Here is a 23,518-nt window from a genome sequence, read left to right on the forward strand (position 1 = left end):
CTATGTTGGTAAGCCTTTATAGGGAGGGACCACTCCAGTGGGGTAGAGGCAGCTTGTCGAGAATCCCATTCATCACATTGATGTGTTAGTGGGGAAAAAAAGTTCGTTATTTTCAGCTGCCCTTTGATATCTTTAAGTGGGCTTTCAATCTGCCCAGATGTTAACGGCAATTCCGACTGTTGAGGATCTCGTCTTCTCTTTTTTCCCTTTTTTCCTTTTTTATTAGGTAGGCTCTCTAATGGGGGAGGAAATTCTAAAGTTTTCCTCTCTTTCATAGTTAACACCATCTGGCTCAAGACGTTCAGTAGTGTTTGCAGTGAGATTGTTTGTTGTTAATCTAGCTGATAGTTTCTGCGGTTTCCAGAGTTTTCAAGGACATTACCAGCAGTAAGCTGTAAACATCTAACAGCTTGATTAGCGTCTATAATGTTAAGAACATGATGATAATAAGCTATTATTACTGGTTGGAGGTTATTTGTTAAAAGGGAGTAAAAGGGAGTAAAAAGTCCAAGACGCAGAAAGAATCTCACCCTGCTTCGTCAGAGCCGGAACCGGAAAGCGAATAATTTTTATATGAGAACTATGCTCTATTTTTAGATTATAAATGTTGAGTTGTGTCTTTGGTTGGGGTTTAGGTAGATATTTATTTATTTTATATCCCAGCCTTCCTCCCAGAAGGAGCCCAGGGCGGCAAACAAAAACACTAAAAGCACTTTTAAAATCTTAAAAACAGAAGACTTTAAAACATATTAAAGCCAAACATCTTTAAAAACATATAAAAATCAAACATCTTGAAAACGTATTTAAAAAACAACTTGAAAACCATCTTAAAAACACGAACACAGACTGGGATAAGGTCTCTACTTAAAAGGCTTGATGAAAGATGAAGGTCTTCAATAGGTGCTGAAAAGATAACAGAGATGCCACGTGTCTAATATTTAAAGGGAAGGAATTCCAAAGGGTAGGTGCCACAACACTAAAGATCCCCTTTCTATGTTGTGCAGAACAGACCTCCTGTTAAAATTGTATCTGTAAGAGGTCTTCATGTGCAGAGCTCAGTGATCGACTGGGTATATAAGGGGCAATATGATCTTTTAAGTAACTTGGTCCCAAGCTGCATAGGGCTTTGTACATCGAAACTAGAACTAGAACCTTGACCTTGGCATGGTAGCTGATGGGCAACCAGTGCAGTTCTCAGTAGCGGGGTAACATGTTGGTGATACCCTGCCCCAAGACGGCCTCTACCAGCTCAGTCAGAGAAGCTGCCGGGCAGCAGGGTGGATGGTACACCAGTAGCAACCCTAGTTTACTGTCTCCTTGGCCCGCCACCAGGTGCAGGCCTTCACAACCAGCTCCAAGACAGAGTGGTTTCCTGGTGGCAGAGATGGAAGTTCTGTAGATCATAGCAACCCTGTCCCTGCTGCCTGTGCTGGTGTTGCACTGAGTATCCAGATGGGCAAAGTTAGGTCAGATCAACTCCTCCCAACTCACCCACCCAGCTCTCAGTAATGCACACCAAATCACACCCTCATCCATTATCAAATCAGACCAGTGGACATAGCAAATGAGCAACAAGGAACCCATCCATGGGAGCAGTGGAAGCAAGGAACAAGGTGTAAATAGCCTTGCCTTCATCTTCTATGGTAGCTCACTACCTCCCTATGGCTATACCTTCCTCTACCCATGATCACTGAAACTGGGATAGCATCACCCCTGTCCCTCCTTACTAAGACTCCTCCTGAACACCTGATATGGGCACAGGAGCCCACCAACAAAACCTGTCTGAACCAGTTATATCAGTAGGCCTCTGAGAGAATTGGTAACAGTCAGACCGACTCTATATCTTTCACATAGGGCACATCTATGACCAATTTAATACTGTAAATAGTTTAATTCTGTTTTAATCTAGATTTTGTATGTTTTTAATTATATGTGTTCTTTTATCTGGAAGCCACTGTGAGTTCCAGTTTTGGAAAAAGGGCGGGGTAAAAATAATGATAATAAATAAATAAATAAAATCTACTCCCCCCCCCATCTCACATCCAGGGACTGCCAGTTGCAGACTCTCACTCTGAAGGCATCTGGCAACTTTCTCCTATCATTCAGTTCACTGCACAGGGTCTAACCCTGCTAAGAAACTACACATGCGCCATATGCCCTCCCCACTACCAATCCCCTCTAGATTGGTTTAAAAAAGTAGAAGGGATAGCGCCCTCGTCCTTGGGACTCCCTAAGGGGGTCCCCAAGGGACAACCCCTTTTGGTGCCTGAAGGGTAGCCGGGCTTTTTTGCTCCCTGTCTCAGCTAAGAGCTGGTGCAAGAGGCCACAAGTTCAAATCCAGTTTGACCGGATTCAGGGTCAGGCAGGGGGTCTCAGTCCTGGCAGCACGTACCAGGGACCTCAGCTGTCTTGAGAGACAGCAACCTAGAGGAGTAAGCAAACAAGCACCCAGATGCTCAAGTACTCACTCCCAGGGCAAGTCTTCTCCAATCCCTCAGTGCTGCAGCTGTTCCCTTGCTTAGCTCTGGAGCCGTATTCCTCCCAATTATTATATTAATCACTTAGCCACTTAACTGCATTATTTAAAAAGGGGCAAAGACTGTAAATATCTACAGCCTAGAGCATAAATTGGCAATTGGGTGCGGTCATCCGGAGCTTTGGAGTGCGTTGCCATCAGTATGCTGATGACACGCAGTTCTATTTGTCCTTTTCATCTTCTTCAGGTGAGGCTGTCAATGTGCTGAACTGGTGCCTGGCTGCGACAATGGACTGGATGAGGGCTAATAAACTGAGGCTCAATCCAGACAAGACTGAGATGCTGCTAGTGGGTGGTGGATGTCCAACTTGTCCTGAATAGGGTTGCACTCCCCTGAAGGAGCAGGTTTGTAGCTTGGGGGTTCTCCTAGAACCATCTTTGTCACTTGAGACTTAGGTAGCCTCAGTGGCACGGAGTGCCTTCTACCAACTTCGGTTGATGGCCCAACTACGTCCCTATCTGGACAGGGATAACCTGGCTTCAGTTGTCCATACTCTGGTAACCTCCAAATTAGGTTACTGCAATGCGCTCTACGTGGGGCTGCCTTTGAAGATGGTTCGGAAACTGCAGCTTGTGCAAAGTGCAGCAGCCAGATTGGTAACGGACCAGATGGTTCGAACATATAAAACTGATTCTGACCCGCTTGCATTGGCTGCCTGTATGTTTCCGAGCTCAATTCAAGGTGCTGGTTTTGACCTATAAAGCCTTATACGGCTTGGGACCTTGATACCTGATGGAATGTCTCTCCTGATACTAACCCACCTGTACACTATGTTCAAGATCAAAGGCCCTCCTCCGGGTGCCTACTCCAAGGGAAGCTCGGAGGGTGGCAACAAGGGAGGGCCTTCTCAGTGGTGGCCCCCAAGTTATGGAATGATCTCCTTGACAAGGTGTGCCTGGCGCCAACACTGTCGTCTTTTCTGCGCCAGGTCAAGACTTTCCTCTTCTCCCAGGCATTTTAGCATGTGCTTTAAATTGTTTTTATATTGATTTAAATTTTAAAATTGTGTTTTCAATTGTTTTTAAAATATGTGTTTTAAATTGTATATTTGTTTTAATGTTTTTGATTACTGTAAACCACCCAGAGAGCTTCGGCTATGGGGCGTTATACAAGTGCAATAAATAAATAAATGTAAAGGCTGAGCTTCTCCAAGATTAGAAAGAATCAGATGAATGTTCCAAATAGCCAGAACATAGATTCTACCCCTATTCAGGCATTATGCAGTGATATTGTTGGTGGGACTCACGTGCATAACCCTGTGCCCCCCCATTTCCGCTGTCATGGAATGTAAACACAAGTAGGGGTCACAGGGACATGTATGTAAGTCCTACCCACAATATCACTGTATGTGCCAGCCGCCACCACACACTCCACCCCTATCTTTCTGCATTAATATCACAGGGTTCCTGATCACATGGATCAATTGGCAATGCAAAGCACAGCCTATCTGCTCAATTCAGGAAGGTCAGGGGTGACGTATGTGGGGGTTGGCACATAGGGATGTTGGGGATAGGGCAGGAATGCATACCCCTTATTCATGCTTCTATCTCCTGTTCAGGCATAACAGCTGAATGAGCTGGGAATTAGTATGAACTCAGGAATTGTATATAATCTTCCACTGAAATCAGTGGAACTTACAAGTGCTTAACTTTTGCTGGATTCTTGATATCCGGAATTCAAACATGTATAAAATTTGGCTTAGAACTTGTGCTCTATCTTATGAAGATAGCTCTGGACACTGCATGATTTAGCCTATATTTGATCCCAAACATTCCTGAAATGCAAAAGTGATTTTGTATCCCAAGTTCTAATTCAGATGTTTCCCCCTAGCAACATGAAGTTAAATAATGCAAACAATCTGTTTTTATTTTAGGTTGTCCAGGACCTAAGAAGAATGAGTTCCTGACAAGTGTTCTGGATGCACTTTCCACAGATATGGTGCATGCTGTCTCTGATCCTTCCAGCAGGTGGGTTAGTTTAGATCCAGTGGTATTAAATCACCTTGTTTAGGAAATCAATCTGGATTTAACACTTTACTCTTTTAATTCTGTGGAAGATAGCTACAGCTTAATGGCTGTTATCAAGTATAATTTAAACTACAACTCAGTCCTGATCTTTTAAATGAAAAAAAGATCTTGAAGAATATGTGCAGAGTGAATTCCCCCACTTCTAGTAACTATTACCTGTTCCCACATATCGGGGATTAAGAGAAGGGCGTAACGTCTGTAGGTAGGCTTGAGCCAAGTAATTTTCTTCCTCCTTAGAAATTAATCACTCACTGTTTTTAAGTGTCTCTTTTTATAAAAGTAACAAGTTGTAATGCATCCACAATATTTTTAAAAGAGGGTTAAAGTGTGCAGTGAGTGTTGTGAGAGCATCTGATGCTGCCACACTAGGAGATGTGGACAAGAGATGGGAATTTGGTTTGGTTCACATTTTAATTTGCACTTCCCAAAACAGCACACGAACCAAAATGCAGCAAAATCCACACAAAATCTCTGAATGTTGCAGTGCTGCTCGCCAGCAAAACAGGGTTCAAAAATGGTATGTTAATGAAAATAATATATAAATATTCATTATATTAGGGAAAATATTAGGAGACCTGTACACTAAAGTGCTGATACATTTTCATGAGGACTTATTTTTGAAAAAACTCGAACTGTTGTAAAATGTTGTGAACTGAATTTAGGATTAATTTTAATTGTGTAACCTGAATTTGCTGGTATGTGGCTAAATCCTACCCGACAACAGTTGTTAAGAACCTGTTTTCTTCTTGAAATTGTAGCAGATAGTAGCCCCAAAATAGCTAAAGTTAGTTTGTAACTAAATTCCATTGAAAGCAATGGGGCTTAAGCTGGTCATGACTAACTTGGGACTTAGACATAACTAACTTTAGCTGTATGAAAGCCTGCATACGGAAAGAAAACACCAAGGTGTTAGTCAAAGGTAGTAAAGCCATCCAATAAAGCATTTCATTTGTTTTTCTGCAGTGGTCAATTTTAAATATCCCATGGAAAAGAAAACAGCCTCTGTTTCTCACTATAAAATGTATACAAATATATTACATGCTACAATTGAGACACTGGAAGTTGCTTATTTTGTACCAAGCGAAACGCTCTTTCCTTTCTTCTAATGCAACGTGGCGCTGTAAAAGCTAAGTTATAATTTTCAGCAACACACTTTGCTCGTCCTGTGACATTTACTTCTGCCACTGGGAAAGCCAGAGCTATTTCAGATACATTAAAGTTTTCAGCCTTATGTTGCTACAGCTCAGTCACTAGACATTTGTTTTCCTTACCTGTCTCTGCTTGGATCACACTGGGAAAATGTTTTTCAAAAAGCCTCGCTCTTTAGCAGTAATAAGGCCATGTTCCACCCAAAATGAAGCATGTTTAAGTCCACTTAAATGTTTTTTTTCCATTAAAACCAAAGGGATTTAACATTCACAACTGTGACTGGATTGTGCCAAGTTATTTAATTAAAATGATGCATTTTAGACATGAAGAAGCAGAGTTCTGACCTAACTGAGAAATCTGATTTAGTTCTGAACATGCCTCCGCTGTGTAAATCCACTGCACGGATGTATCTGTCACTCATTTGCTTTCATAACACTCATGATACAGTCTTATGCATATCTTCTCCAACTTAAGTCTCATTCAGTTCAATGGGGCTTGCTCTTGGGTAAATGTGTAGCCTGCTTTGTTAACAGATGGGCATTACACTCTCAGTTACACAGTGAATTTCACGGTCATCCTATCAAACACATACAGGCTGAACCTGTGGTCTGGCCAGCATAGCTTAGCTGTTAATATCCTAATACTGACAGAATGATAAATGAACTATAATTACAATGAGGAAGATGGAGGCAGATCAGAGGACAAGAGACAATTTCACTGTATATGCCATCACTTTTTCCTGAATGGGATAATTGGGGAGATGGGAACTTGAGATTGTTGTTATCTCAGTAGCTCATGAGATAATTGGTAGGAAGGTAAATTTCTGAGGTGTGCTCCCACTTGGCATGGAACATAAAAAGAGCGCTGCTGGATAGCTTACACCAGGGGTTCCCAAACTATGGTCCGTGGACTATTTATTTATTATTATTTATTTATTATTTGATTTATATCCTGCCCTTCCTCCCAGCAGGAGCCCAGTGGTCTGTGAGTTCATTCAGGTGGCCTGTGATGCATCTGTGTATTTGTGACTGAAGATGAAAGATGACACATCCATCACATTAAATATTCATATTGATTTTTAATTGTATTTCTATTGCTTCTTTTATTTCTTATATTGTATTTTATTATATTACAAATTGAATTCTGTGGAGTACAATAAAATACAATATATAAGAAATAAAAGCCATAAAAATACAATTAAAATTCATATAGCATCTATCACAGCATGTTACAGTTGCTAGAAGAGGCAGAAGAATAATTAAGTGGTCCACCAAGATCCTCAGCAATTTTCCCGTGGTCCGTGAGGGAAAAGGTTTGGGCACCACTGGCTGAGACCAAAGACTTATTTAATTCAGCATCCTGTTTCCCACAATGGCCAAACAGATGTGTATGGGAAGCTCACTAGAAGGACACAAAGATAGTAGTCCTCTCCCACTGTTGTTCCTAGCAACTGGCCTTCAGAGGCATGCTGACTGGCTGATACTAGAGAGACAATGACAAGGAGGAGCTGGTGCAGAATAAGTTGTGTGGATGTGGTTTTATAACACACACATTTGAGGATTCTGGGGAACTCCAGAATAATTCCTCGTGCCCAGTAATTATTTTTTTGGTGATAGCCCTTGTTGATTTATTAAAACTAGTGCTATGAATAAGCTAATACTGTATGATGGAGGAGTTGAGAGAGTTCAAGAGGGGAAATTGATAGTCAAGGGTTTATGCTCACCGAATGATCTATGTCTTTTGCAGGCTTTCAGAACCAGACCCCAACCACACTCTGGAGGAAAGAGTTGTCCACTGGTATTTTAAACAGCTGGATAAAAATGCTAGTGGTGATATTGGCAAAAAAGAAATCAAACCTTTTAAGAGATTCCTGAGAAAAAAGTCCAAGCCCAAGAAATGTGTGAAAAAGTTTGTGGAATACTGTGATGTGAATAATGACAAATCTTTAACAGTTCCAGAACTAATGGGTTGTCTGGGTGTTACAAAAGAAGATAACAAGGCAGACACAAAAAAACGCCATAGTAAGAGGATTTCCTAAGTAACTCTTTTATCATGTCATTGTTGTTGGATCTTTATGAAAAGGATACTGCACCTGGATTTTCATAATATGTTTGTGACTTATATGAAAGACTTCCAGTAATGCTTCTTTCGAAGTGACAAATGAGACCTGCAACAAAATGTTGTAGTGTGAAGGGCAGCCTGTTCAGGACCACACCATTCCCTCCAGTTTTCCATCCTACCCCACCCCCAACATGCATTCCATGTCACTCTCAGTAGACTGTTTGGGGGTGGGTTTCCACTCCCATTAACAGTATTTCCCATCGTCCCTGAATATTTTTTTTTTGTACTTCTACAAATCTCAGGGCTCTCCCATTCTTGCTGATATCTTCTTTTTATGTAGGGGTGTGCTTGCTTTGGCTACATAAGAAGTAGCATTTATAGCCTGATCATCAGAAATAGAGGTATAATGTTAAAGCCAGATACCAAAACCAGATTTTGGATAACAACAAAAATCTCACAGTAGTAGGTTTCAGGGGAGGAAACATCAAAGCTAAACCTGGCAGCAGTTAGGATGGAGAAAGAAATAAAAGAGGGCAGAGGAAAAGAGAGACCCGGTTCTGTTTTCCTTTTGTGCAGGCATGTACACATGCAAAATATGCTGTTTTAATGTAAAATAATGCAGATGGCTGGATTTACTATTCTGCATTCTAGAAGGGACTTCACTGTCCATGGGACCTCGCAGCTCAGATCTGTCATGGAACTGACTGCTTGTATTAGACAAACCTTGCAGAAGCAGAATGGGGGGCTGTGACGCCCTTCCCTGGCTCTCCCTGTCAGGTTCCTACCTGCTCGTGGCTACTGCCTTTCACTAGGCACCACCAGGGACTCCACCAGTCCGGACTGTCCTTTTTATGGTTTCTCTCTCCACTCTAGCACAGATCTCAATAGATCCCCCTGCTAGGCAGCACCACCAGTCACGTTCTATAACCAATGTTCCCAGAGACTTTGCCTGAGTCTCTCTATCTGGTTACATTCGTGACTGCGTGCCTATGCTGTTCCTAACCCCCTTGTATCAATGCAGATAACTCATAACTCGGGGTTGCTCTGGATACTTATAATGTTTATTTATTTATTTCTGCGATTTATTTATCGCCCATCTGGCTGGAAACCGAGCCACTCTGAGCGATGTACAAAGTCATAATATATAAGTATCACAACATCAAAACAGCAATAAAACTAAAACAACAGGTAAAGGTTACTACAGTTTGTACTCATGTTAAGTGATTGGCAACATATTCACAACAAGAAGGGTAAACTATAAGCAAAGGAAAAAGCATAATTGGTAGGGTAGTCACTGTCATGCCTTCCTTGGAGGACTTATCCGAGGATGAAGAGGGATGGGAGAGTTCAGACCCAAGGAAAGGGATGAGCAGAGAGGCAGCTCAAAACCCTTCATCCTCAGATGAGGAGTAGATCCTGCCGGAGCCATCCTATCAGATTCAGAGAACAACCAAGAAGTTATTCCAATCCCAGCAAAGAGGAGACGCCAACTAGTGTTGGTACAGTGGAGTACGTCAGCCTGATTTTGGACTCCCAAGGACTTGTCTCTTCTACATTCTGTCGGCTCTTCCCATCCTGTATTCACACTTGCTATGTTATCTTCTCCTCTTCACCGCTGCCACCATTTGTTACTGTTTCCCTTCAGCCTTGGTTATTACCTTACCCTCCCTTCTGGTCTGTGAAACCCCAGCCAAGGATCAGGCCTTCAGTAAACCAAAATAGTATTTATTAAATAACATTAATAACAAGATAACTTTGATAATGATCTACAAGCTTATGGTTTCATCTATTACTGTGATATTTGACTTATTACTAATCCGAACTCCACCTCCCTCTTTCTCCACACTCTCCTGACATACACCAACTCACACCCACCTCCAAACTCCACCAAAACAACCCACTCACGTCCACCTAACACCTCTCAAACAACCCACTCACATCCACCAAACACCTCTCAAACAACCCACTCACGTCCGCCAAACACCTCAAACAACCCACTAACGTCCACCCAGATTCAACTGTCATCCTTCCATTTATACTCTCAGCCATCCAAACACTCAGCCAATCATCCAGCATTCTACTGCTCATTTACTCCCCCTCCTCTTTCATTCTACTTACCATGTATCTTCTATACAAACAGCACTTACCATATATACATTAATACAGGAACATCACATTTCCCCCCCCCTTAAAAATAATGGCAGAGTATTATTCCTGCTCTAGGATTCATACGCCGCGTTAACAATAAAGCCAAGTCTTTATGGGGAAAATGTCTTTTTTGTTCCTACGTCTGCGTCACGTCACTGCAGTCCCAGCCACCTGCCTTGACAGTCCATCGGCCAATACATTGTCCTTGCCTTTTATGAACTGGAAGTCCACTTGATAGTCCTGTAGGGCCCAGGACCATCTCTGCAGCATAGTGTTATGGTTTTTCACAGTCTGTAACCATAACAAGGCCCGATGGTCAGTCGTCACCGTAAATCTTCGTCCCCACACATATGGGCGCAACTTGTTCAGTCCCCACACGACCGCTAGGCACTCCTTTTGGACCGATGAATAGTTTTTCTCCCTCGACGTCAGCTTGCGACTCAGATACGCCACTGGATGTCTGGTGCCTTCTCTCTCCTGCAGCAAGACGACTCCCAGCGCAAGGTCCGACACATCCGTAGCCACGATGAATGGTTGTTCATAGTCTGGTGCTATTAATATGGGTCCTTGGCACAAGGCTTACTGCAGCAGATCAAAAGCCTTCTGACATTCATCCGTCCATACCACACGCTCAGAACACTTTTTCTTTGTCAACTCATGCAAGGGGGTTGTTATTTCCCCAAAATCTTTCACAAACTTTCTATAAAAACCAGCCACACCTAGAAATGCCCTAACTTGTTTTTTAGTTAAGGGGATAGGACACGATTGTATTGCCTCCACCTTGCTCCATAAGGGGGTGATTTTCCCACTCCCCACCTTATGTCCTAAATAGATTACTTCCTTCAGCCCAAACTGGCATTTCTTAGATTTTATTGTGCGGCCGGCTTTTCTTAATGCCTCTAATACTGTGGTCAGGTGTTGGACATGCTCAGGCACTGACTTGCTAAAAATGGCCACGTCATCGATATAGGCCACTGCAAAATCTGACATGCCTCGCAACACAGTATTGATTAGCCTCTGAAACGAACTTGGTGAGTTCCTTAGTCCCATGGGTAAAGTCACAAACTCATATAACCCATCTGGTGTACTGAAGGCAGTTTTGGCTCTGGATTGTTCGTCTAGTTCCATCTGCCAAAATCCTTTACAGAGTTCTATCGTAGAGATAATGGTTGCTGCCCCCAATAACTCTAACATTGCGTCCACCCTAGGCATAGGATACGCATCTGGGACCGTAATTTTATTGATTAACCGATAATCAATACAAAATCCTGTAGTTCCATCTTTTTTCGGAACTAGGACAATACTTGAGGCCCAGGGACTGATGGATTCCCTGATCACTCCTAATTCCAGCATCTCTTCGACCTCCTTTTTAATTTCACTCAAAACTTTCCCATTCACAGGGTACGGAACAGATCTGATTGGGGCATGATTTCCAGTATCAATGGAATGTCTGGCTATACTGGTTTGGCCAGGTTTATTACTAAAGAGATCTCCATAGTTTTTCAAAACTCTCAGAATCTCTTCCTTCTTCTTTCACCTCCTCCGACCATTCCACTTGATCTACCCCTCCTTTGTCTTTGCTTTCCTGTACCAAATCTGGAAGTTCAGGCCCACTTCCCTCAGGGAATAAGGTAACTTGCAACACCTTTGCATCCCTGGTATGGTAAGGTTTCAACATATTTACATGAACCACTTTGTGTTTGTTTAATTGGTTTGTGGTAATTACATACGTCACTGTGTCAAGCTTTTCCCTTATGGTATATGGTCCCTCCCAGTTAGCCTGTAATTTATCATGTTTCCTGGGTATGAATGCCATAACCATATCTCCCACATCATACACACGTTCCCTGGCTGTTCTGTCATACCAGCAACTTTGCTTCTCCTGAGCTTGACTCAAATTCTTTTGTACAGCTTCCATCATCGATGTTAATTTGCTGCGGAAGTCTAATACAAAATCAACTACAGATGTTTTGTACTCTCCCAGGGTTCCTTCCCATGAATTTTTTAACAGTTCCAAAGGTCCCCTCACTTTTCTAGTGAACATCAGTTCAAAGGGTGAGAAGCCTGTTGACTCCTGAGGGACTTCTCTGTACGCGAATAAGAAGCACCCCAAACGTTCATCCCAGTCTTGTGGGTGATCTTGAACATAACTTCTTATCATGCCCTTCAGAACCCCATTAAATCTCTTAGTCAATCCGTTAGTGGCTGGATGGTAAGTGGTGGTCTTTAGATGTTTTAGACCACAACACTTCCACATACATTGCATCACTTCCAGAGCTTGGAAAAGTTACTTTTTTGAACTACAACTCCCATCAGCCCCAGCCAGCATGGCCACTAGATTGGGCTGATGGGAGTTGTAGTTCAAGAAAGTAACTTTTCCAAGCTGTGATCACTTCTCCCATGAATACACTGCCTTGATCCGTCAGCACTTCATGAGGGAAACCCAGCCTCATAAAGATTTTTAACAAAGCCTCTGCCACTACAGGGGCTTCTACGGATCTTGATGCTTCCGCGTCTGGGTACCTGGTGGCAAAATCCACCACCACCAATAGATATTTCTTGCCATGTCTTGTGGGTTTGGAAAAAGGGCCCACCAAATCTACTCCCACTCTATAAAAGGGTTGTCCAATTATAGGAAGGGACTTTAAGGGTGCCTTAGTCTTTACTCCACTTTTTCCCACCTTTTGGCATATACCACAAGATAGACAATGTTGTTTTACATCTTTGGAGATATTTGGCCAATAATAGTGTGCAGCCAATCTCCTCTTGGTCTTTTTTATTCCCAGATGTCCTGCACATGGGACATCGTGGGCTACCTCTAGCAATCTGGTTCTGTATTTGCTAAGTACTATCAATTGCTTCACTGGTTCACATTCATCCTTTCTCTCAGCAGGCATCCACAGTCTATATAAAATCCCATTCTCACACACAATTTGATTCCTCAGATTGTCAGTAAAGGGAATCTTTTGTGTCAGGGCTTGCTCCTTTATTTGCTTCAAACTTGTATCCCTATTCAGTTCTTCTCTGAACTGCTCTGCCTCTTCACTAGAGACCATTTGATACAAGTTGTTTCTTTCAGCAGGCCTTCCAGGGGTTGCTATGGTGACCGTAGGCTCAAAAACAGGTTCCACCCTGTTTCCTTCAGCCCCTTTTAACATGGCTTCTGTTTCTCTGCCAAGTTGTTGTCTGGTTACCACATATATCTTTCCTTGTGCCCCCATTACATCTCTTCCCAGTATCACTGGCTCTTGTTGTTGGGCATTAATACCCACTTTATATTTTCCCTCTCTGCCTCTCCACTGCATTTTCACTAGGGCCATGGGTAAGCTTTCTGGTTTACCCCTCACTCCTTGGATAGTCACCGTCTCCTGAGGTAATATTTCCTCAGATTTTATTAAATCTGGCCTCAGTAACGTCTGAGCGGCACCAGTATCAAGCAATGCCCAATAATTTGCCCCTTGTACACTCACTTCCTCTCTCAGACTCGAATCCAAGTCTTTACTTCCGTCCAGTTTATCTGGCAGAACTGAACCTTTTTCGTTGTTAGATCTTTTGGTTCTGTCTTTACTGCCCTTGCCTGAGCAGGATTACTAATGGGGTTGGCAACCTCACATTGAAAACGTAGATGCCCCAGTCTACCACATTTATAGCATAACTTCTCCTCCATTTTAGGGTACACAGATCCACTCTGGGGTGTCCTGTGCCCTTCAGATTTTATTGGAGGGCTCACTCGTTGTGGCACCACATCCTTTTTGCCACCATTATATGGTCTGGGTTTAAACTCTCTTGATGTTTTCCCCACCCAGCCAGTTCTGTTGGAGGCAAAGTGATCCGCCATCTCTGCGGCCTCCTGCACCGATGTAGGGGAACGGTCTTTGACAAGGAGCCTTATTTCTGGTGGTAACTGATGGAATAATTGATCCAGTATCATGAGGCTTTTCACCTCTTCCACTGACTGAGCTTTGGCACTACTCATCCACTTTCCAAATATATCCATCAACTTTGCTCCCAGTTCCACAAAAGACCTCCCTGCTTGGATCTGACAGTTTCGGAATAATTTTCTAAAATAGTGAGGTCCCAGTCTGAATCTCTTGTACACTGCCTCTTTAAACTCGGCATATGTGACGGGCCTGTCTGAGGGGAAATACAGGTATACCTCAGCCAATTCCCCTTTGATCAGGTTTGATAAATATTGCATATATTTATCCTCCGGTAGCCCCCACAATTGAGCTGCCTTTTCAAAAGTGCTGAGGTAAATCTGTGGATCTTGTCCAGGCTCAAACACTGCAAAGTCTTTTGGTGCAACCTTTATCTTTGTTTCATTTCTGTCCTTTCTTGTTTCATCAGAATGAAACTTCTCTCTTTCAAATTTTAACTTTTCCACCTGTATCTCCGCATCCAATGTTCGTTGCTTCTCCCTCTCCTCAAACCCCATTCTCATTCTCTCAATTTCCAACTCCCCCTGTTTGTCTTTCTCATCCGTTTCCCTCCTCAATCTCTCAATTTCCAACTCCCTCTGCTTTTCTTTCTCATCCGCCTCCCTCCTCAATCTCTCAGTTTCCAACTCCCTCTGCTTGTCTTTCTCATCAGCCTCCCATCTTAACTTCTCTCTCAAATACTCTATATAAGCGGGATTGCTTAAGTATCCTTCTGGGGTCTCTTCCCTGACAGGTTGTTTTTGCTGGACAGTTGTAAATCCTATTAGTGCTACCCTCAATTCGTCTACTCCTTTACGCTCGTGAGGTAAATTGAACGTTATGCACTTCTCCACCAGCTCCTCTCTTTTCATCTTTATATATTCAGCCATGGTGTTGGAGTTCACTCACTCTTTGCCACACACTCTTTGCCAGTCACTCTCACAAGTAATCTTTATTTGTTATATCTGTTTGCCACACCACTGTTAGGGATTCTCTAGTATTCGTATCTGGACTCTCTTTTGTTCGTATCCCACCGCTACAGCCACCACCTGTGACCCCCTTCCCTGGCTCTCCCTGTCAGGTTCCTACCTGCTCGTGGCTACTGCCTTTCACTAGGCACCACCAGGGACTCCACCAGTCCGGACTGTCCTTTTTATGGTTTCTCTCTCCGCTCTAGCACAGATCTCAATAGATCCCCCTGCTAGGCAGCACCACCAGTCACGTTCTACAACCAATGTTCCCAGAGACCTTGCCTGAGTCTCTCTATCCGGTTACATTCGTGACTGCGTGCCTATGCTGTTCCCAACCCCCTTGTATCAATGCAGATAACTCATAACTCGGGGTTGCTCTGGATACTTATAATGTTATCTTCTCCTCTTCACCGCTGCCACCATTTGTTACTGTTTCCCTTCAGCCTTGGTTATTACCTTACCCTCCCTTCTGGTCTGTGAAACCCCAGCCAAGGATCAGGCCTTCGGTAAACCAAAATAGTATTTATTAAATAACATTAATAACAAGATAACTTTGATAATGATCTACAAGCTTATGGTTTCATCTATTACTGTGATATTTGACTTATTACTAATCCGAACTCCACCTCCCTCTTTCTCCACACTCTCCTGACATACACCAACTCACACCCACCTCCAAACTCCACCAAAACAACCCACTCACGTCCACCTAACACCTCTCAAACAACCCACTCACGTCCACCAAACACCTCTCAAACAACCCACTCACGTCCGCCAAACACCTCAAACAACCCACTAACGTCCACCCAGATTCAACTGTCATCCTTCCATTTATACTCTCAGCCATCCAAACACTCAGCCAATCATCCAGCATTCTACTGCTCATTTACTCCCCCCTCCTCTTTCATTCTACTTACCATGTATCTTCTATACAAACAGCACTTACCATATATACATTAATACAGGAACATCACAGGGGCCCTTTCCATTGCCAAAACCAAAAAAGGAAATGCATGACACACACAAAAAGGCATCAGCCTGCATAAGATGTCTATGTATAGGTGTATGTTGTTGTTGTTATGTGCCTTCAGGTCGATTACCCCTTATGGTGACCCTATGAATCAGTGACCTCCAAGAGCATCTGTCATGAACCACCCTGTTCAGATCTTGTAAGTCCAAGTCTTTGGCTTCCTTTGTGGAATCAATCCATCTCTTGTTTGGCCTTCCTTTTTCTACTCCCTTCTGTTTTTCCCAGCATTATTGTCTTTTCTAGGGAATCCTGTCTTCTCATGATGTGTCCAAAGTATAACCTCAATTTCATAATTTTAGCTTCCAATGATAGTTCTGGTTTAATTTGTTCTATGACCCAATTATTTGTCTTTTTCGCAGTCCATAGCGTGTGCAAAGCTCTCCTCCATCACCACATTTCAAATGAGTTGTTTTTTCTCTTATCTGCGTTTTTCACTGTCCAACTTTCACATCCATACATAGAGATTGGGAATACCATGGTCTGAATGATCCTGACTTTAGTGTTCAGTGATACATCTTTCCATTTGAGGACCTTTTCTAGTTCTCTCACAGCTGCCCTCCCCAGTCCTAGCCTTCTTCTGATTTCTTGACTATTGTCTCCATTTTGGTTAATGACTGTGCCGTGGTATTGATAATCCTTGACAAGTTCAATGTCCTCGTTGTCAACTTTAAAGTTGCATAAATCTTCTGTTGTCATTACTTTAGTCTTCTTGATGTTCAGCTGTAGTCCTGCTTTTGTGCTTTCCTCTTTAACTTTAATCAGCATTCATTTCAAATCATTACTGGTTTCTGCTAGTAGTATGGCATCGTCTGCATATCTTAAATTATTGATATTTCTCCCTCCAATTTTCACACCTCCTTCATCTTGGTCCAATCCTGCTTTCCATATGATATGTTCTGTGTATAGATTAAACAAATAGGGTGATAAAATACACCCCTGTCTCACATCCTTTCCGATTGGGAACCAATCGGTTTCTCCATATTCTGTCCTTACAGTAGCCTCTTCTCCAGAGTGCGCATCAGGACAATCAGATGCTGTGGCACCTCCATTTCTTTTAAAGCATTCCATAGTTTTTCGTGATCTACATAGTCAAAGGCTTTGCTGTAATCTATAAAGCACAAGGTGATTTTCTTCTGAAATTCCTTGGTCCGTTCCATTATCCAGTGTATGTTTGCAATATGATCTCTGGTGCCTCTTCCCTTTCTAAATCCAGCTTGGACGTCTGGCATTTCTTGCTCCATATATGGTAAGAGCCTTTGTTGTAGAATTTTGAGCATTACTTTACTTGCATGGGATATTAAGGCAATAGTTCAATAATTACTGCATTCCCTGGGATCCCCTTTCTTTGGAATTGGGATGTATATGGAACGCTTCCAGTCTGTGGGCCACTGTTTAGTTTTCCATATTTCTTGACAGATTTTTGTCAAAATTTGGACAGATTCAGTCTCAGTAGCTTGTAGCAGTTCTATTGATATGCCATCTATTCCTGGTGATTTGTTTCTTCCAAGTATTTTAATAGCAGCTTTCAACTCACGTTCTAAAATTTCTGGTTCTTCATCATACAGTTCCTCCATGAATGAATCTGTCATCCGGGCATCTCTTTTATAGAGTTCTTCAGTGTACTGCTTCCATCTTCCTATTATTTCATCTCGGTCAGTCAGTGTGTTCCCCTATTGATTATTCAACATCCCTACTCTTGTTTTAAATTTCCCTTTCATTTCTCTAATCTTTTGGAATAGGGCTCTTGTTCTTCCCTTTTTGTTGTCCTCTTCTATTTCTAGACAGTAACTATTACAATAGTATATAGGTGTATATTTAGAAATAATTACTATTGTTTACATAGATGCATTGTATTCCTATATATCATAGTGGGGAATACTGTGAGTAGGTGATCTCAAGCTGCTGTCCAGGCACTAACTGTTGATGGGCAACTTCTCCTCTTCCTTCTTATGGTTCTTTGGGCAGTATTCAAGTAAATCCTTGCAGGAGCAAAACAACTTCAACTACTTTAAAATTGTTATAACCCACCCTGGGACCTCAGGATGGATGGGAGGTAATATATTTAAACAATAATGACAACAAGTGCAAGTAGATTTCCCCTTCTCCTTCCCCCACACACATCCTATATTTCCCCAAATCTGCTTTGGAGGGTTGGGGGAAATCCCAGAACAGATTTACGGGGCATGCAGGACCAGTGTGGTGTAGTGGTTAGAGAGTTGGGCTGGGACCTGGGAGACCAGGGTTCAAATTCCCACTCAGCTATGAAGCTCACTGGGTGACCTTGGGCCAGTCACTGCCTATCAGCCTAACCTACCTCATAAGGTTGTTGAGAGGATAAAATGGAGAGGGGAAAAACATGTACACCACTCTGAACTCCTTGGAGGAAAGGTGGTATATAAATGTAATAATAATAATAATGAGGCAAGGGGGAGATCACTTAATTGTGCAAGGAATAATCCTCATGCTGAGAAAAAGTTTGATATAGTGCTATGTTGAATACAACCCTTTAAGCTGGTCTTGGACCAAACAGCCCTTCAAACAGAAAACAGCTTCAACTAAACTGTTTTTCACAGCCCTTAAAATAGAGAACTCCTTCAAATAGAGGATTGTCCTCTGTAAAGCAGGAATAATCCCATCTGTGACAAAATATTGACATAGAATTCTGAATCAAGGCATGAGGAAGGTGTCTTTGGGTCACTTAGTCTGGTAACTTAGGATCAAGCTAGATAGGAAGGTGGCAGAACTGTTTGTTTAAATCAGTTTGTTTGCCCCAGTCATGTGGAGATGGAAGGGAGGGGTTTAAGGAACAAAAGGAGACACACAGGTGACACAATCCTGTATCTTATCTCCCAAGTCAATTACTGCAAACACCTTTCTGTCACTTGGGATACATTCTAGTGTCTCTTCCACCCCCATTTATATGTAATTTGACAGATCCAGATTGAAACAAATAGGTGCTGCTGCTATCCTTTTTCAGCTTTGCAATCGTCTGGGGATTTAGGGGGAAAGGGCCCATCAAATTGGTTGTATATGTAACTCTTGTTATTTTAAAATTATTATCTCATTTACTGCATGGCAATTTTAAAGATTTATTTAAGGCCTTGCACAGCAATAATTCTTAATGTCAACTAACATACCATCTATTTTCTTCCCCGACAGCTCCAAAAAATAATGGTGAAAGTACTCCTTCCAACAGGCAGGTAAGTGCAGGGAAGAAACCTTTCCATTCTCTCAATGCTGTTGTCTAGCCTTACCTAGTCTGCATGGCTTGCAGGACTAGCCCAAAACATTCTGCTACCTGATTTGGAACAGCCTAGGGGCCTTTCCCACCTGAAGTAAAGGAACATAGTATTCGGGGTTATTTTGGCTCTAGCCACATTTCTACAGAAAAAACACCTCTCAAAGGGATTAAAAAAAAATCCCACACAGCCATGTGAAGCCATTCTTTATTTACTGCCTTTATTTACTGCCTTTATTATTTACTGCCTTTATTCTTTATTTACTGCCTTTATTTGCTTGATGTTACACTTACACTTTCTACAGCCAGCAGTTAATATAGTGTAGATTTTCACACCTTTGGTAGAATCTCATAGCTCAGTAACTGTTTCTCCTCCGCTGAAGAAAGTGAAGCTTAATCCCTGCACATCACTTACATTTTAAACAAGGCAGTCTGAAAACAATTACTCCAGTAGAACCCAAAACCTCTCAAAAGGTAATTTTAATTATATAATAGCTATTGCTGCCGCATGTGCTGTATGCAGCACTCAGAGCATAACATATACCTTTCTCTTTCTCCCTCTGTCTTCCCCCTGCTTTCCTGTAATCTGATAACAACATGTAATTTATATAGTGAAACAGTTCTATCATTTCTGGGTTTGTGCTTTTTTTTAAAAAAAATGATTTGTTTCAATATTTTTTGCTGACTCAGTTTCAGTTATTTTAAAAGCTGGTGCTGTGAGATGATAGCCTTGAAATGGTCCTAGTTGTGTGAACCATCTGCTGGCAGTTAACTGCTGTAGCAATGTGAGGCTATAAAGGTTCCTCACAGATGCCAAAGGTGGCTTTCATCACAAGGGCTCACACTTGAAAGGAAGACATTGGAAAGGAATATGCCTGACAAGAAAGGGTTTTAAAAGGAACTACCCACCTCAAAGAGAACAATCAGCTTTTTGAATGCTCCCACATGGAAAAAGCTCACTGCATGTGGTAAAGCAGCACATTGGAGAGGAATAAGCTAAGCCCTTCACTCTGATGTGCTATGCCTTTAGCCTAGTATATTGCATAAAGAGTTTTGGTGGGGTTTGCTTTTTTAAAAAAAGGCAGATATACTGGACCTGTGGCTCTTCATATGTTGTTGGACTACAGCTCTCATCATCCCTGACCCTACTGGCTGGGTTTGAAGGGAGCTGCAAGTCCAACAACATCAAAAGGTTCACATGTTCCCCATCCTTGTTTTACACAGAGGAGCATTCAAACATGTGGTATCCCACCTGTGTTCAGAAATGATCTCAGGAGGACTATACCACTGAACATGTTCTAGGTCAGGAGTGGGGAACTTCCATATGTTGCTGTACTACAACTTCCATCAGCCCTAGCAAGCATAGTCAATGGCCAGGGATGAAGGGAGTTGTAGTTCAGCAATATCTGGAGAGGGAAAGGTTCTGCACCCCAGGTCTAGGTTGATAGCAGTATGTTTGTGTGTATGGTAAAAGTATATAAGTTGTTTATTGCTGTAATATAGTCACACATACTGTATTAATGCATATGTAATCCTATTTTTCAAAATTTCTTTGGCAGCAAACTTCAAAGAAGCAAGGCTGAACACTTCATATCCAAGACAGACCTCTTGGAGATGTGGGAGACTCACTCCCCAAAAGGCTATTTTTAATAAATAAATAAATAAACAATTGTAGTATTTGCACTTTGTACTTTAAATGTAAATTCACTTTGTAGAAATGAGATATTTAAACAGACATTTAAGAAAATCTGTGAAAATGTAGTAACAGCTTGTTTTTAAACAATTATCACATACAATGTATGTGTCTTTTATTGTTGTCTGAAATCTGTACTTGTTGGAGGTGTAAAAGTTTGCATTTAATCTTTTTTGAAAGAAAAATGTGCTGTTGGATATTAACATAGAAACTAGTCTGGTAGTTTTTTCTTCTCAGTAACTTTGCTTGCTTTCTGCGTAACTATTAATTTTTATCAAGTTATACTGAAAACCTGCTCAATTTGAAGTCTACTGTGCTCACAGTGTTACTTAATATGTGCTTGAGATTGCATGTTCCTAAGTCTAAACCAAGAATTGGAGATTGATGGTGACTTCTTGTGTACCTTTTATAAGCAGAGGGAAGTTTTCTCTGTTGCATTCAGGGTGTTGTTTTAAAAATTGTGTTGACTTTCTATAGAACACAATTGTACATCAAGAATGCAACCACTAATTTATATATATAAAAAAACTTTTGTAGATTTGTTTCTATCCTTTTCTTTCTTAGAGGACATCAGTGTATGTTTATATTTTTTTTCTATTTTTTTCTTTGCTTTTGCTTTGGTTTAGTCAGCCAACAAACTGACAAGAAGTTTATTGTATCACTCACAGTGGATTCTGCCAAGTCCTAGAATACACATAATAAGGCAATAAAGGGGCACATTTGTTCAGTATTGTAAATCTAATTATAAGAAGACAAAGAAGGCAGAACAGGCTTGTCAGTCTTTTTCTTTTCCTTACACTTGACTGAACCGTGATATGCAACTTGTGGTGCCCCAGGATCTACCAAAAGGTAAAACTATCACTTGAACAAATTATGAACAGTTATGGTAGAGAGGTGCAATCAGCCCAACTCTCCCTCAGGGCATTGTTCTTGCCATATGGGAGATGTTCTTACAAGTTTTCATACCTTTCCTGTCATTTGGAGGGAGGGGTGTTTTCTTTCACCCCTTTCCTGGAATGCTTTAAGGGAACAAGAACAGATGTGAACTTCGTGGCAAAAGATTTGAAATAATAATAATCACAATAACAATAATAATAATAGATATTCACACCCTGGACAGTGATAAATTCTAAGCAGCCAGAGAGATCAACAGGTATGATGGACAAAGTGTGTGCATCATGAGGAAAAAATGTGAAGTGGACAGTTGGGATTTTAACAATGAGAAGAAATCTCTTTAGTTCTTTAAAACAAGATAATGTTGAACAGTATATGGAATAACTTGGTTAATCCTGTTCTGACTCAGTCTCTGTCACATTTATATCTGCATCTATAGCTGCATGATAATATACTGCTGGATGATTTTGTACACATTGGATTTGGGAAAAAGAAAATGAATCTTATGGCCAAAGGCATGAGGAGGAAGGAAAAAGGAACAAAAATGCTTATCTTTGTGTTAAAAAACAAACATTTTTACTCAAAATTTATCTATCTTTTTTATTAATGCTAAACTTTGAATTTAATCTGTTTAGATTAAAAATGTAGTATGCTCTGAAACTTTATCTGTTTGTTTATTACCCTGTGGAACAGAAATAGCCACAACATTTGTTGGTTCTTTCAGATTAGTAAGTTCACACTTTTGTTCCTCATACCTATCCACAAACAATCACAGAATTCTCAAGACCCAGTGAAAGAGAACAGGTGCATACTAAGGGACACATCATGCTATTGACTGAAGAGATGTTAAACCCACTGAGAAGCCTATTGTGTAATTCACTAATAGGCAAAAAACCTTGCAGTTTAAGAACGTACCTATAGCCCACAGATATTTCTATCAAACTTCAAAAAGCAGGGAAACTGGGCAGCTATCGTGAATGCACCAGGGGAGCCGGAGACCTGACCTCCTCTCTGAGCTATTGTACTGCCCTACAAATTTGTCAAAATGCAAACACAATTTGGGTTGGTCTTTCAAAGTCCAATCCACTTCCTGTGTAGCTTGGAAGAATTTGGTAAAATGTGCCTCTGAGAATATGGTGAGTGGTAGCAATACCTGCCATCTCCTAAGATGGAGAATTACAGTTTTGTATGTTTGTTGGTGTTCTTCTTACTTTGCTTCATTCCTGGGTTGCTATTGTTTCTAAAGAGAATCTAATATAGAAAATTTTATTTCCCTCATTATTCATCCTAGAAATCTGTGTCAAATTTATTTTTATTAATTTCAAAGCCTTTTTATTGGGCAATGTCATATGAGGGTGAAGACAGCCTTTTGTGTTTCAAATTGGAGGTTATGTTCTATTTCTATTTTGGGTGCGTTAACAGCTGAATCTGAAACTGCAGTTTGATGTAAAATAAGACGGATTACAGTATGTTGCTACTTCAGCAGTGACTCTAGCTGTTGGAAAAAAGAGGATGCATGTTTTCAGCCTGCTATGTTTAAACCACTTCATTTAAGGCAAGGTGAGCACGGTCAGTTAAAATCATAGAGCACACCTAGAATTTTGCTAGAATATATTTTACTGCCAACTGTTTTATCTTGTGCAAACTGAGACACTCCTGATGTCCACTGGAGACTATTCTGTAGAATAGTCAGTGCCATTATTCCACAATTATGTTTGGAGTTTTCTTAGTGTAAATTTTACAGTGTGTTGCTGTACTTCACATATTCACAGAAATAGAAACAAAAGAAAATGATTTCCTATAGGAAACTTCACTAAAATTGCAGACATATTTAAAGTGACCATCTGAACTAT

General features: G+C 41.3%; 1 protein-coding gene across 4 annotated transcripts in view; it reads left to right on the forward strand.

The window, feature by feature from the left end:
• SMOC2 (SPARC related modular calcium binding 2) overlaps nucleotides 1-22,325 on the forward strand; it is a 233,185-nt gene extending 210,860 nt beyond the window's left edge. For 3 of the 4 annotated variants that reach the window (XM_061624416.1, XM_061624418.1, XM_061624415.1), the window contains 4 exons: nucleotides 4,411-4,504; nucleotides 7,460-7,734; nucleotides 19,000-19,040; nucleotides 20,638-22,325. In XM_061624416.1, the coding sequence (XP_061480400.1) occupies nucleotides 4,411-4,504; nucleotides 7,460-7,734; nucleotides 19,000-19,040; nucleotides 20,638-20,661 (434 nt within the window). In that variant the 3' untranslated portion in view covers nucleotides 20,662-22,325. Of the gene's footprint in view, nucleotides 1-4,410; nucleotides 4,505-7,459; nucleotides 7,735-15,901; nucleotides 15,986-18,999; nucleotides 19,041-20,637 lie in introns of those variants that run through there. The other variant, XM_061624417.1, reaches the window with a different exon arrangement.
• The last annotated feature ends 1,193 nt before the right edge of the window (nucleotides 22,326-23,518 follow it).

This window comes from Rhineura floridana, chromosome 4 (genome assembly GCF_030035675.1).
Source record: "Rhineura floridana isolate rRhiFlo1 chromosome 4, rRhiFlo1.hap2, whole genome shotgun sequence".
Classification (NCBI taxonomy): Eukaryota; Metazoa; Chordata; class Lepidosauria; order Squamata; family Rhineuridae; genus Rhineura; species Rhineura floridana.